This window comes from Vidua chalybeata, chromosome 2 (assembly GCF_026979565.1).
Source record: "Vidua chalybeata isolate OUT-0048 chromosome 2, bVidCha1 merged haplotype, whole genome shotgun sequence".
Lineage (NCBI taxonomy): Eukaryota > Metazoa > Chordata > Aves > Passeriformes > Viduidae > Vidua > Vidua chalybeata.
The window spans coordinates 50164808-50177280 of NC_071531.1; the positions used below are offsets into that span (position 1 = coordinate 50164808).

Genomic DNA, 12473 nt, shown 5'->3' on the forward strand with positions numbered 1-12473 from the left:
AGGATATATGGAATGTAAGGAATGTACAAACAAAAGTAAATGTAGAGGAGTTGTTATAAGAGAAAGTGATTTGTATGATAGTCTGAAGTTACATGTTACTTTTTTCTGAATTCCCAAAGGAGTAGGTGTAATTACTATAGTGAAACAAAGGCCTGTTCTTAGCACAATTTAGAAAAATCTGTAAGTCATGACCTGTGCTTTGTCTCAAAGACCATTAACTCTACCCACGGAACAAATACTTTATGTGGTATCAGGTACAGGAGGATTTGGGGCTCTTTACTCTTCTTGTGAGGGACCTAGTGCTGCTTGCTGCAAAGGCAGGTTAGGACTTCAGGGCAGATGCAACCCGTTTGGCAATAGCTTTTGAGATCTATGTGGATCCCTTCTGTTGAGTCTCTTGTGGCAGTGGGTCAACCTGATATCTGCCTCTGGCACCCAGGGCAAACCTGGAGTAAAGCAATAGGATTTTGCATGGTGGATTTATTTACACTGTGGCTAGAGCTGGCAATTCATGCTGCTTCTAGATGACATTTGTGTGGCCACGTGCATGAGGGGATCCCTCATCTCTCTTGCACAAGCTGATGCCATTTATCCCTCTCCTCTCAAACAGTTAAGATAGGAGATGCTGCCTTTGGCCTTATGAGGGTGCAGGTGTCCCTTTCCACTTCGCTGTGGTACCTATGGTTCAGTTCAGCAGAGCCAGTCTATCTTCCCAAGTGCATATAGATGAGAGTTGTCAAGATTTGACAAATTAACTTCCTGTGCCACGTATGTTTATGTCTTTATGGTGGCATGGTGGGGATCTCATTATGGACAATAGCCAAGGTGCTTCAGAGGAAGTTACCAGGAATCATCACCTGGCAATTATGGGCAGGTGTGCCTTCTTGAGGAAGAGCTTTATGTAGCCTTGTCACTCATGGCTGGTTATGTGCATTGAAAAGAAACCTGTTCTTCACTTTGTGTCCTTTTTAGGAGAATTTCCCATTGTCTTTATAAAAAGGTATATTTTGCTTTTGTTACTTGTATTACAACAGAATAGCAGGATTTAGGGTTCAGGTGAATCCATTATTTAGATGGTGGTCCCTTTATTTTAAATTGATTTGTGTATGAATAGAGGAAGAGAACATTCCAGAGACGTTCTTGCTTTCAAATAAGGGGAAATGTCAGATCCAAGAACCAATCTAAATCAGCTGAATAGATGGGATCTACTAGAACATCTAATCTTTCAGCATGCCAGGAATAATACCCAGTTAGGTCCTTATTACTGCAGTTTTCATTATAAGTGGTTGTATTTTTCTTTTTCAATAGAATTTCATTCTCTGTTGAAGCTTGACTCTGACTCAAAACAAGGAGGACTTTCCTTGGAAATATTTAATGTAGTTGATTATAAAAACCCCAGAGGGAATTCATAGCTTGACTGATTGTTAGTTTATTGACAGTAGATGCATTAAAATATTTCTAGCTTAAATATTTCTGACTTAATATTTTTAGATACTTAGTAAATATTATAATCTAGAGATCGAGTAAATGCATTTAGAGCTGCTTAGGTCTGTACAGGGAGTAATTGTTTTGGGTCAAGTGAGGTTTGAAGGAGCAGTGAGGTGTGAGGTTGTGGTTTGGTACTACACTGTGTGAATGCCTGTCTGTAGAGAAGCTGTGCTGCAGTGCAGTGCCATGGAGTTCCTTAGCTAAGGAGCTGAGAGCTGTGCTTTGTCTTATGACCAGATTATCGATGGGCATTTCCATCCTTGCTCTGCCTGGTGAAAATTACTTGAAAAAACATCATTAAAGACCAGTTATTAATGATGTACTGTCAAAATGGAAAGATATATCAAATGAACTTCTCTAGGGATCTGTCTTTGGTCTAGCATTATTCAAAAATTCTATTAACCTCTTTGATGATGGAAATAAGGGAAAACTGTAAAAATAGCAGATGGTACTGCTCTAGAATAAATTTAGTCCAACCAGCTTTGAAAGAATTCATCTAAAGCATAAGATTATTTCATGAAGTCAGGAAAATTGTTCTTAATTAGTATGGAAATAATAACAATAACAATGAGGAAGGCTATCTAATGGGCTAGTTCAGAATAATGAATTGCTGTAACCATTGCTCGCTCTGACAGGGCAATCAGACAAATGCGTGGCTCTGTACTGACACGCAAGTTCATTATCAATGCCTACCATTCAGAATGCAGAAGTCAAACATAGAACTGAAGGACTGAGGGTAGCGTAAGGCACCACCTTCTGAAAAGTTGTGGACAAAACTTCAAAGATCACTGTTAAAAGCAAACAGGTACTAAGGCTTGTCCTTTTAAAGCAGATGTGTGACAGAAAGGAGCAGTCAGGTCTGCCTAGTCTAGAAAAAAGTAGTCAACTGGGGGGAAATTACAGTCTTTGAGCATGCAGAAAGTTGTTGAAATGCTGGTAACCAGTTTTTCTTCATGTCTGAGTGATGATGACACAAGAGAGTAATGCTGTGGTTTAAAATTAGATGTTGGGAAATAATATTCTGTCAATATAAATAGTTGTTATTGCTGAAAATACTAAAATTTTTGTCATTGGTGACTTTGCATAGTGCAAAGAAGCAGGATGATTTTGTGCTGTTAATCCTGACACTTTCTAAGAAATGGGAGTAGAATTTTCTTTTTAATATTTTGTTCAAATATTTTGTCTGTGCTTTCTAACACGATTTGTACTTCAAAATTATGAGCTGACTCAAGAAAAGGAAACAAGTTCTGTGGCTTTCATGATCAAGTTGTGTGGTATGCATTAGCAACTGGGTGTGCGAGTCATCTTTAGCCACATGTGTAACTATGTCCCTTTGTTCTTCCTCAACAGTCTCCAAACGTCCACAACTACCCAGATATGGATGCTGTACCCTTGTTACTAAACAACATGAAGGCTGACCCCACGGAGGATTCATTATCTACAGACCATTTCCAAACACAGACTGAACCTGTGGATTTGTCAATAAACAAAGCCAGGTCATCCCCTACAGCAGCTTCATCTTCACCGGTTTCCATGACAGCATCAGCCTCCTCCCCTTCTTCTACTTCTACTTCTTCCAGTCGGCCAGCTTCATCCCCCACAGTAATAACATCAGTCTCCTCGGCAGCATCTGTACCATCAGTATTAACTCCAGGTCCTCTTGTGGCCTCTGCATCTGGTGTTGGAGGCCAGCAGTTTTTGCACATTATCCATCCAGTACCACCTTCAAGTCCCATGAACTTGCAGTCCAACAAAATGAGTCATGTGCACCGTATCCCCGTGGTGGTACAGTCGGTGCCTGTTGTCTATACAGCTGTGAGATCACCTGGCAATATGAACAACACTATAGTAGTACCACTGTTGGAGGATGGGAGAAGCCATGTCAAAGGTAAGGTGGAGCCAGTTTTGTGCATCTGTGGCATCTCTGAAACTGGTCTTGTATGAGAAAAATATAATGATTATAAAGTTGTTAGTTTTCACACTTACTGTGTTGTTGTTGAAAAGACATACAACTTACATAATTGGGAGGAACCTTTAAAAGTCTTATCCTGGATAATCTTTAAAATAATTAAGTTTTTAAACTAAGATTGGGTTCAACAGTGGTGTTGTGTTAGATGCTCAGACAACTTGTAGCAGGTTTTGTCCTGAGAGAAATAAGTCCTCTTCAGAAGCTGAAGAAGTAGGAGAATGGAAAAAATGTCAGTGTATAATATTTATGACAATATATAAAACATCATAGATGAACATGGAAAACTCACCAGGTGTTTCAGATTTTTTAGCAAGGGGAGGAATGTCAGAGGGTTTGTTCCCCAGCAAGTAGAAAGCAACTATTGGGGCTGTAGGAATGTGTGAAGGAAAGGTTTGTGGACCAAAGAGCATTAGCAGATGCAGAGAAGTAGGTTTTACTAAGCTTAAGGAGTGGCAGTGCAATACTTTGAATTAGGTTTCTTCTTCCAGATTAAACAGCAGAAGGGAAGGAAGCCACCCAGAGTGTTTATGTTGGGAATGAGTTTTGCAGACACAGGACCCAAGAGACACATGGAGGTGTGAAGGGAGGAAGAGGCACATGTCAGAAGGATGGATACACTCTTGAGGTGTCCAAAGAACACAGAAAGGGGAGCTCGAAAGCAAGAAAGCATGAGAACCCAACAGTTACTGAGGGAGCAAAAACTTGTTAGGGATAGTGAGACAATAGGTGGAGGAAGGAAAGAAAAAACAGATGTGCCCAGAAAATTTAAAGCATAGCTTTATAAAGGGAGCATTAGTGACCAAGATGGGAATATGAGGAAAGGAATGAGATACTCATTTAAAGGCTCATTGCATGTCAGTGAATAAAATATGGTAATTTTCCCCTGAAATGAGGTATTGCTTTAGGCAGAAAGGGAGGATATTGACAGATAACCTTACTTTGGGGCTTATGAGACTGCAGGACATTTAAGTCTTGTAGCATCTCCTGTGTTCCTAATTGCATAGTGAGCAGGTCTCAACAACTTGTTTCTTACCTCTTATATCTGTTTTTCCTTAACTGGCAACTGTGTGTTATTGTACAGGACTACAGTAATGGGTCATTCAGATGTTTAGGGGTATCCTGTTGTCTGTTAATCTGTGACTGTCCAACTGGTGGGGATTGTGCCCTCTCAATAGGCTTGGACATAGGAAATGAACTCACTGTTGATCTGAGTCTACTTTTAAGCCTCAAAATGATGGTTTAACTTTTACTACACTTCATACAGTGATGTAATTTTAGCCCTGTGTGCCTTTATGTCCCTAATTCTTTTGATTAAGAAGTTCGGGTTAATTTAAATAAATACAATAGAAGTAAATTGGGCAGCAATCCACTCTAGGTAGTAATCTTTTATCAGCTCTGCTGGAGTGTTTTTCATTCTTTAATGCAAAACAGTATAAATAATTAAATGCAGTGATATTGCACCAATTAACCAATTAAATTATTTTAATATGTTGCAGACTAAATTCCATTCAATGATCAGCTCTTGTGTTGATAATAAAAAATAAATGTACACAGATCCTAGCAGGACATTGTTGCCAAATTGAATTAGTTCCTAATCCTCTACCAGCTGATGGACAAATGCAGGTTTGGAATCATCTAGAGTCACAGCTTTCAACTTCTACATGAATGCTGCTAATTTTCAGAAACAGAAAAATATGCACACTGAAACAGTTGATCCACAGAGAGCATCAGCAGCATAATCACTGTGTTATTCCTGCATTGGTGCTAATTCAGAGATGACATTGATGATCCAGGAGTGCCAGTTGGGAAGCACTTAAAGTTATGTTTTACATTAACCTTTATCTAAGCCCTTTTCACACAACTGAGACTAAGGCACTTTTCTGAAAAGATATATTTTAATGTGAAAATTAATGAAAATTACATCAGACCTGAGCTCAGACCTCTCCTGTTTTTCTAGAGTTCAGGTGCAGAGCAGAGCAAATACAAGAAACAGGGCATAGAGAAAAGCTTTTTCCTTGTTATTCCCAATTTTATTTTCTCATGCTGAATTTTCCTCTTCCTTCCAGGTTTGACTAGAACCATTTAATTTTTAGTTATTTTGCAAAACCTTCTCAGGCTGTCACCATCCCTCTAATACTGTTTCCAGGTGTTTTGTGCAGGTGGCTTTCTGCTTCCCCTGATGCTTCCCAGTCCTCCTTTCTCTCATTTGCAGACAAAACTCTCCTGGTGGCTGCTTTTTTAGGCAGTTCAAGCAAATAGTTCTTTCTTCATGTTCTGTTTGAATTTTCTCTTCCCTCCGGCACAGAAAGTGGCTACCTTGTCTTCTGTTTCCCCGTCTTTTTCTATTTCTCTATTTTTTTCTAGTCCTTCCCATCTTGCTGACTGCTCTTTGAGTGCCACTTTCAGCAGCTCTGCTTTGTCTTCCCTTCCTTTTCTGTTAGTATTTCCAACCTATACTGTCATCTCCTCCTCCGCCTCTGTGCATCCTTCTCCGTGGTGCCATTCATCATGGTGTTCTTTGTCTCACCACCCTTCAGAAGAGTCTCAGGTCTCCTTTTCTGCCTCCCAGTTTGCTGTTTATTTCTGCTGTCTCTCCTGCCTCCTCTTTTCCCCCCCTTTTTTTTGCTTGCAAGGTTTCTTTTTGTTTGAAGACACGTAGCCCTAGTATTTACAAGGTGCCAGCAACATCCCATCAGGTCCTGTGCCACATGCTCTACCCCAAGGCAGGCAATGGGAGACAGGCCTGTCATGCTGCAAAAGCACCCTTATGTCAGAGTGATGTGCCTTTGTAGGATTAAAAACCTAGTCTAAATCAAAACCAGTATTTGTGCATTTTTAGGAAGTTAATAACAATGTTTAATTGTAATTAATTTAATTAGAAGGTAATTAGAGAGCACTATTTTCGGTGTCAGTAATACAGCACTTACCATTTGCAAATCTTAGTAAATTCCTACAAGTTGCTAACACCACAACACTCAGCTATGAACACACAGTTATGTGGAGACTCCCCTGTTGACCATGCACCTTCCTCCCCTGGTCCACCCATTGAGGAGGACACACTCAAGGGAGATCCCCAGAGCAGCAGGGTCTCTTGCAGCCCCCACAGCACCGCCTGGCTGTGCAAGTTGCCCCCTACAACCTTCTTCTCTCATTGTTTCATGCACACAAAGCAGAGTAATACTTTAGGGCTGTCAGGCACAGAGGGGAAGGGAGCCAGGCACGAGTCCTCGTGGATACCATGGCGCCAGGCTGTGCCCTCTGCCACTCCCACAACATGGCAGAGTCAAAGTTCACTCCCTTCAGTGGTCACTGCTCTTATCACAGCTTTAAAAGGTGCTTGGAGCTTTTTTCTGTGAGGATTAGGTGGTGATGACTAGGCATTATTGTACATTAAAATATTCCATGAAACAGTATTATAGTCCCAGAAAAACTCTTTCCTTGCTTTTTTTTGCTCCCTGTTTAGCAGCATTGCTAAAAGTTTAATTAGAGGCCCAGCAGGTAGCAGCACCTATAGATAAGACTGCCTGCTTGATCGTTTCCCTTAAAACCCTCTCTTCAGTTGCTCCAAGTTTGTCTGTATGTTAACCATTGAGCATTGAGGCTAACATGTTCCATACAGCATGTCTGCCCCAAGCTATTTCTGTGTTTTCTCTGTTTTTTTTTCTTGCTTTAAGAGGAAATTTTCAAGAAGAAAAACTATTCCACTCTTCCTGAGACTGAGCATAGAGGAAAAAAAAAATATAGCATTTTCTATGTTGAAAAATTTATTCCAGTTTTTTTTTTGTTTTGTGTTTTTTTTTTTTTTTTTTTTTTTTGTTTTTTTTTTTTGTTTGTTTTTTTTTTTTTTTTTTTTTTTTGTTTTTTTTTGTTTTTTTTTGGGGTTTTTTTTTGTTTGTTTTTTTTGTTTTTTTTTTTTTATGGTGAAAAACTGTAGAACCTCAGGGTTTTAATGATATGAATGTCATGCTTGGTTTGGACCACTGTTCTTTGCTTTCAGCAGATATCCATCAGATATATGAATACTACTGGCAAATCATGTCCCTGTAGCAGCAGGTTTTGCCAAATACAATATCCTTGAAAATTGTTTTCTGTAGTTCAGAGGAGTTAATGCATTCATTTAAGAGCCTTTTAGAAACTCCTTACTGATAATGGAGGACGAAGGGCTGGTGCAACTTTGATATTTCTGGAGTTTTGGAATCAAATGTATGGATTCTCATTCTTGCGGGTTTTTATGTTTTCAGAAGGCACAATCACTTGCAAAATTCACCAGTCAGAACATTATAAATTTAAATTTACCAACTGAACTTTGTCTGCTTCTCTTCTACATAAATAGCTGTATTGACATAGTCTTGAACTATTTTTATGTTATATCTGTACATAGACCTGGCAAAAATACACAGTTTTGTCTTTTCACGGTTTGCACATGGCATATTCCTCACTGTGGATATATTGATAAGTAGTAAATGCATTATCTTTTGCTGCAGATTTTTTGTGACTTCAAACAAGTAGTACCATTAGATTACATTATCCACTTCCCTTATTGTTTTTTTTTAAGTACAGCCTGTTATTTCTGCCTACTGTAAAGTTTATTTCACAAAAGTAAATGCAATTTGTAGTACAAAGATAGAAACTAAGATGTTCCATATGTTTAGAGGTCAGATTATATGGTCTGTTTGTATAAATTATGCTATGGAAGAGACTTTTAATTAAAACCAGTAGTGTTGCCTTTTTTGTTTCATGTGGAGTGATTATCCTTTCTGCATTTTAGTGGACGGTTATTTTGGATTTGAGTTGCATTGAGGCTGGCAGTTTCTACTTTAGCTACCATTGTTGGTTATGCACAAAAATCTTCTGTGGCTGTATGTATTCCAGCCTGTCCACCTCCCCCTCTGCTGTCCCCAGAATGTTGGATCTCTCTCCCCCTTGTTTGGTTGGTTCAGGTGAAGAAACACTAGTGGTTCTGGGAAAGCAGGAACAGGTTGGCAATGGCTGGCCAGGAGGAGAAGCAGGCGGAGGAGAGGCTTGTGTTCATGGTGGGACCTGTGCTCCTGAAGATGGTGCACATTATTTAAGAGCTAGAATAAACAGTAGTTTTTGCCAGAGTGGAAAGTTAAAACACGGGATATATGATATACTGTGGTATTTGAAACCAAGGAGGTTGAATTTAAGACAAAATGGATTAGGTTAACTATAGGGACTTCCCTAAACAATCTTCTACTTAATTTTCCAGAAAAGTGCTACTTCTAGTGATTCACTAGTGACATACTTGGGTTTTTTCACTGTAGAAGCAAATGCTCTTTTACGATTCATCAATATGATTTGTTCATGTTGATCTTCATTGTTCGTTTTCATTGTTCCCTAGGAGGGATTTGAGGAAGGGAATGAGGTACAGGCATACTCCAACTTGATTTGCGAAGCCCAGCATAAGCGGGATGAGTAAATCTCTTTTGACATATCCTGAGTCCCTGCACCTTTTGGAAGCTGTTAGTTCCTTGTCTTCCATGCCAAGAATGCCTCTGGCCCTTCAGTTCTGTATTCTCACCAGGGCTGAGCTTTGATCTGCTTGCTTTTATCCCATGAATTTGGATCCAGTAGAAACACATGCCTAAAACTTCTCATTTATTTTCTCTCTGCCTTGGGTTTTATTGTGCCTTGGACCAACGTGCTGGAAGCTTCCTGATGTCTAAAATACCTCTGGCCTGTTGCACTGTGTAAGTTACAGTCTGCTACCGTTGTATAGTAGTTTCACAGTATTTTATTTAATATTAGATACATTCTGTCCTTATTATTTTCCTTGTTTACTTTTGATGATAGAGTGTTTGTATACTGGATGCTCAGTGAGACATAAATCTCAGTAGTGTTAGTAGTTTCCTTTTTTGTGTAGATGAGGTCTCCTGGCATGGAAATAGCTTAGAAAGAGAAAAGTCCTTTGTTTAAAAAATGGGTTTGTATGTTTATGTATACAACCCAATGACAGATGCTTAAATATGTGCATATATTACATCCATGCGATCACTCTTAGCTCTGTATTTCTCCATTAGCTATTATTTTACAGGTTTATGGCAAATTACTTGACTGTTGAAATGATTTTAAATATTGCCTTTGATTGGATCATAGCAATTAATATTCTCTGCTAGATTAGTTACACTGTGCATTCAGTGCCAGTTCCCATTCTCTGTGAACCATAACCATGCTAGGTGCAGTTAACTGCTCAAGCCATATAGTCCCATAAAATCTGAAAACTGTGGAGTATGGGTAATCTTGCTATAAATTGTAATAAAAATTACCCCTGTAGACTCTATATTCTGACCATTACGTTCATGGATACTGCTGCTTTGTACATAAAGTTTTATGAAATAAATCGACCAATTCTGCTGCCCCTACCAGGCACCAAGCTGTTTTGATGAAAAATCTGATAGGTGCACTCAGAGCATTTTTCCGATGCATAAAGCATTTATAATGAACTTTAGATAGGAAGAAAAATGCCATATATATGCTTTATATAGTAGGAACCAGGTTAGGAGAAGGAAATAGTGAATAGCATCATTCATGTGCATTTGGTAGGTCTGTAAAGACACAATTTTGTTTCCTAGAATGCATTAAATAAACCTGAGTACAACACAGTCTCTGAGGTTGTAATTTTAAGTAGCTCCTGTACATCTGCATCTGGAAGTGTTGTTTCCACCGTTAAAAATGCATAGTGATGTGTGTTGCAGTCTTTTTTGATGCTCTCTTGCTAAGTCCATGATGGTGTACTGTTCTCTAAAAAAATTTCGAAGAAGGGGGATGTTCATTTGTTTCAAACATCAAACTGCGGTGTAAGGCTGACTTCCACTAAAACCAGTTTTCCAAGAGTAACCAAGAAGGATGGAGATGATATCCTTCTGCTTGGTGTTTGATCTACCCAGATGCATCTGTTATCAGAGACATTTTGAGACCGTTTCAGTTTAAGAAAGAGCAGAAGATTTGCTCTTGGTTGGGAGCTTTCTTGCAATATATCAGATACTGAACTATGCTTTATGCCGAAATTAAGGGTCCAAAGTTATGCTTTAGACACCGCAGTATTCATAACTGCAGTGTTTCTGATGCTGGCAGATTAATTGTGTATTGTGCTAAAACATGAGTGCCATACAGTTTACTTAGCCATATTTTCCATTTCCATCTTTCTAGGAGTTTGGCAGCAAATGTCTTTTGTTACTTCAATCCTTCGTGCTCTGCAGACACAGGGACATACATGTATAACAGCAGTAGTAATGAGATTCTTATTAATGTTAATTTTGACATGTGAGGTAGTATTTTGTTTTCCATTTGTAATGGAAGTAAGTGCAAAGCAGCATTACTTGCAGCTGGAGACAGTCTTTAATCTGTTGTATGCCAACATGGACTGAAATCAACCAGAGAGGAGTTTACTGGAAACAGGAAAGATGACCCTTTCTGGCTTATTGAGGCATTCCATGTTTCTGCTTCATTTAAACTTCCACACAATAAAAATCTGTGTTTCTGAGATCAAACCCATCACCAGGTGTGGATCTGAACTAGCAAGGCTGGAGGGGCTTCCCCACCATCCAGGCTGATGTCTCAGCTAGCACAGGTCTTGGTGTCACTGCCCCCACTGCAGAAATGTGTAACCCTGCTTCTGGCAGGCAAGTCCTTGTGCGTGAATGGCAGGACCAGTTGGAAATCCCATCATGAACAATCATTTTGATTAGCAAGTTGATGAGGCATCCTTCAGAGAAAGCAGGGTAGGGAGTCTAAAATGTGAAAGAAAAGCAAGCAAACTGTGAATTTGGAAATCCTTTCAAAGAGCAGGAACAAATTTTTAATTATTTTAAGAGTAATGGTGAGTCTTATTGTGGTGTGGTGTGTTGGCAAACCTACATGTGTGTAAGTTTACAAAGTTATTAGCTGAGAAGTTAAGTAAATGCAGAAAGCTGAGTTTTTAAGCTGAAGTGAGACAGAGGTATTTCAGGATGCTGAAATTTTCTCTCTGCTTTCATACCAGCAAGCATCATCTCACAGAGTCATTTCGACACCAGTTAATTACTATCTAGCTTAGCTATAAATTGAGGTAAAACTCCTAATGGTTACTTAGTTTTCTCCTGCTCTTAAATATTTCATTAATCTTTAGCCCAAGGGTCTCATATTTGCCTTTAAATCAAAGATAGGATGTAGACATAAAATTTATTTCTAGTGGGTGTTCATGAGCCTAATGATGAGATGATCTCACTCACAGGAAATTTGACTAGGGAAAGTAAATCAGGTTGCAGTAACTGAGAACTGCCAGTGGTGACAGCAGTGTTGTGGTGTATGGCCCTTTTCATGCCACCTGCAGCCATCCAGATGCAGGGCTTCGGACAGTGCTTGGCTTTGTCTGACCACATCAGAGCACTTGAGGTGTGTATCCCTGATTAATCACTGAAAAAAAGCCAAGATGTTAGGACATACCTGGCTGATACCCAAGTATGACAGATGGGGAGTAAATTTACCTACCATCCTAGTATCAGCAGCACATGTGTAAGAAGTGGGAGAAGGGATGCTGGGCTCTTGTCAGCCTGGAGCAATTTAAGTCCACAATCCCTTCCTTCCCAAGAGTTTCCAGAATGTGGGCAGGAGCACCAATGAAGAAGGAAAAAGGTCCCCTGATGGTGTGGCTGTGGGCTCAGGTTATTCCCATGGGGAGGTGGAGGCTTGATCCTCTTCCAAGGGGTTCATCTGCCCTTAGCAACCGACAAGCTGGATCCTTCCCAGAAATTGTGCTTCCGTGACATGGCTAATCCTGTACCATGTCAAAACCAATGCAGCCGTGTGCCAGAAAGCACAAATGTATGCAGTGCTCATTAAAAAGCTCCTCTGTAAGTTTAAATCTCTTCCAGCATTGTAGAACAGGCAATTCTGTCCTCAGAAGCGGGATCAGGTATTGTCTGACCCCACAGCCAGAATAAATTTTAAAGCCCCAAACTGTTCAGTTTGACAGAAATAGAAGCAAGCTTATATCTGATCCAGATCCAGCTTTTTC

At 39.6% G+C, this 12473-nt stretch overlaps 1 protein-coding gene across 2 annotated transcripts in view; it reads left to right on the forward strand.

Annotated features, from left to right (window-relative positions):
- The window catches only part of KLF12 (KLF transcription factor 12), a 232562-nt gene that overhangs the window by 140116 nt on the left and 79973 nt on the right, over positions 1 to 12473 (forward strand). For both annotated transcript variants that reach the window (XM_053935016.1, XM_053935018.1), the window contains exon 4: positions 2839 to 3376. In XM_053935016.1, coding sequence (XP_053790991.1) covers positions 2839 to 3376 — 538 coding nt within the window. The remainder of the gene's footprint in view (positions 1 to 2838; positions 3377 to 12473) is intronic.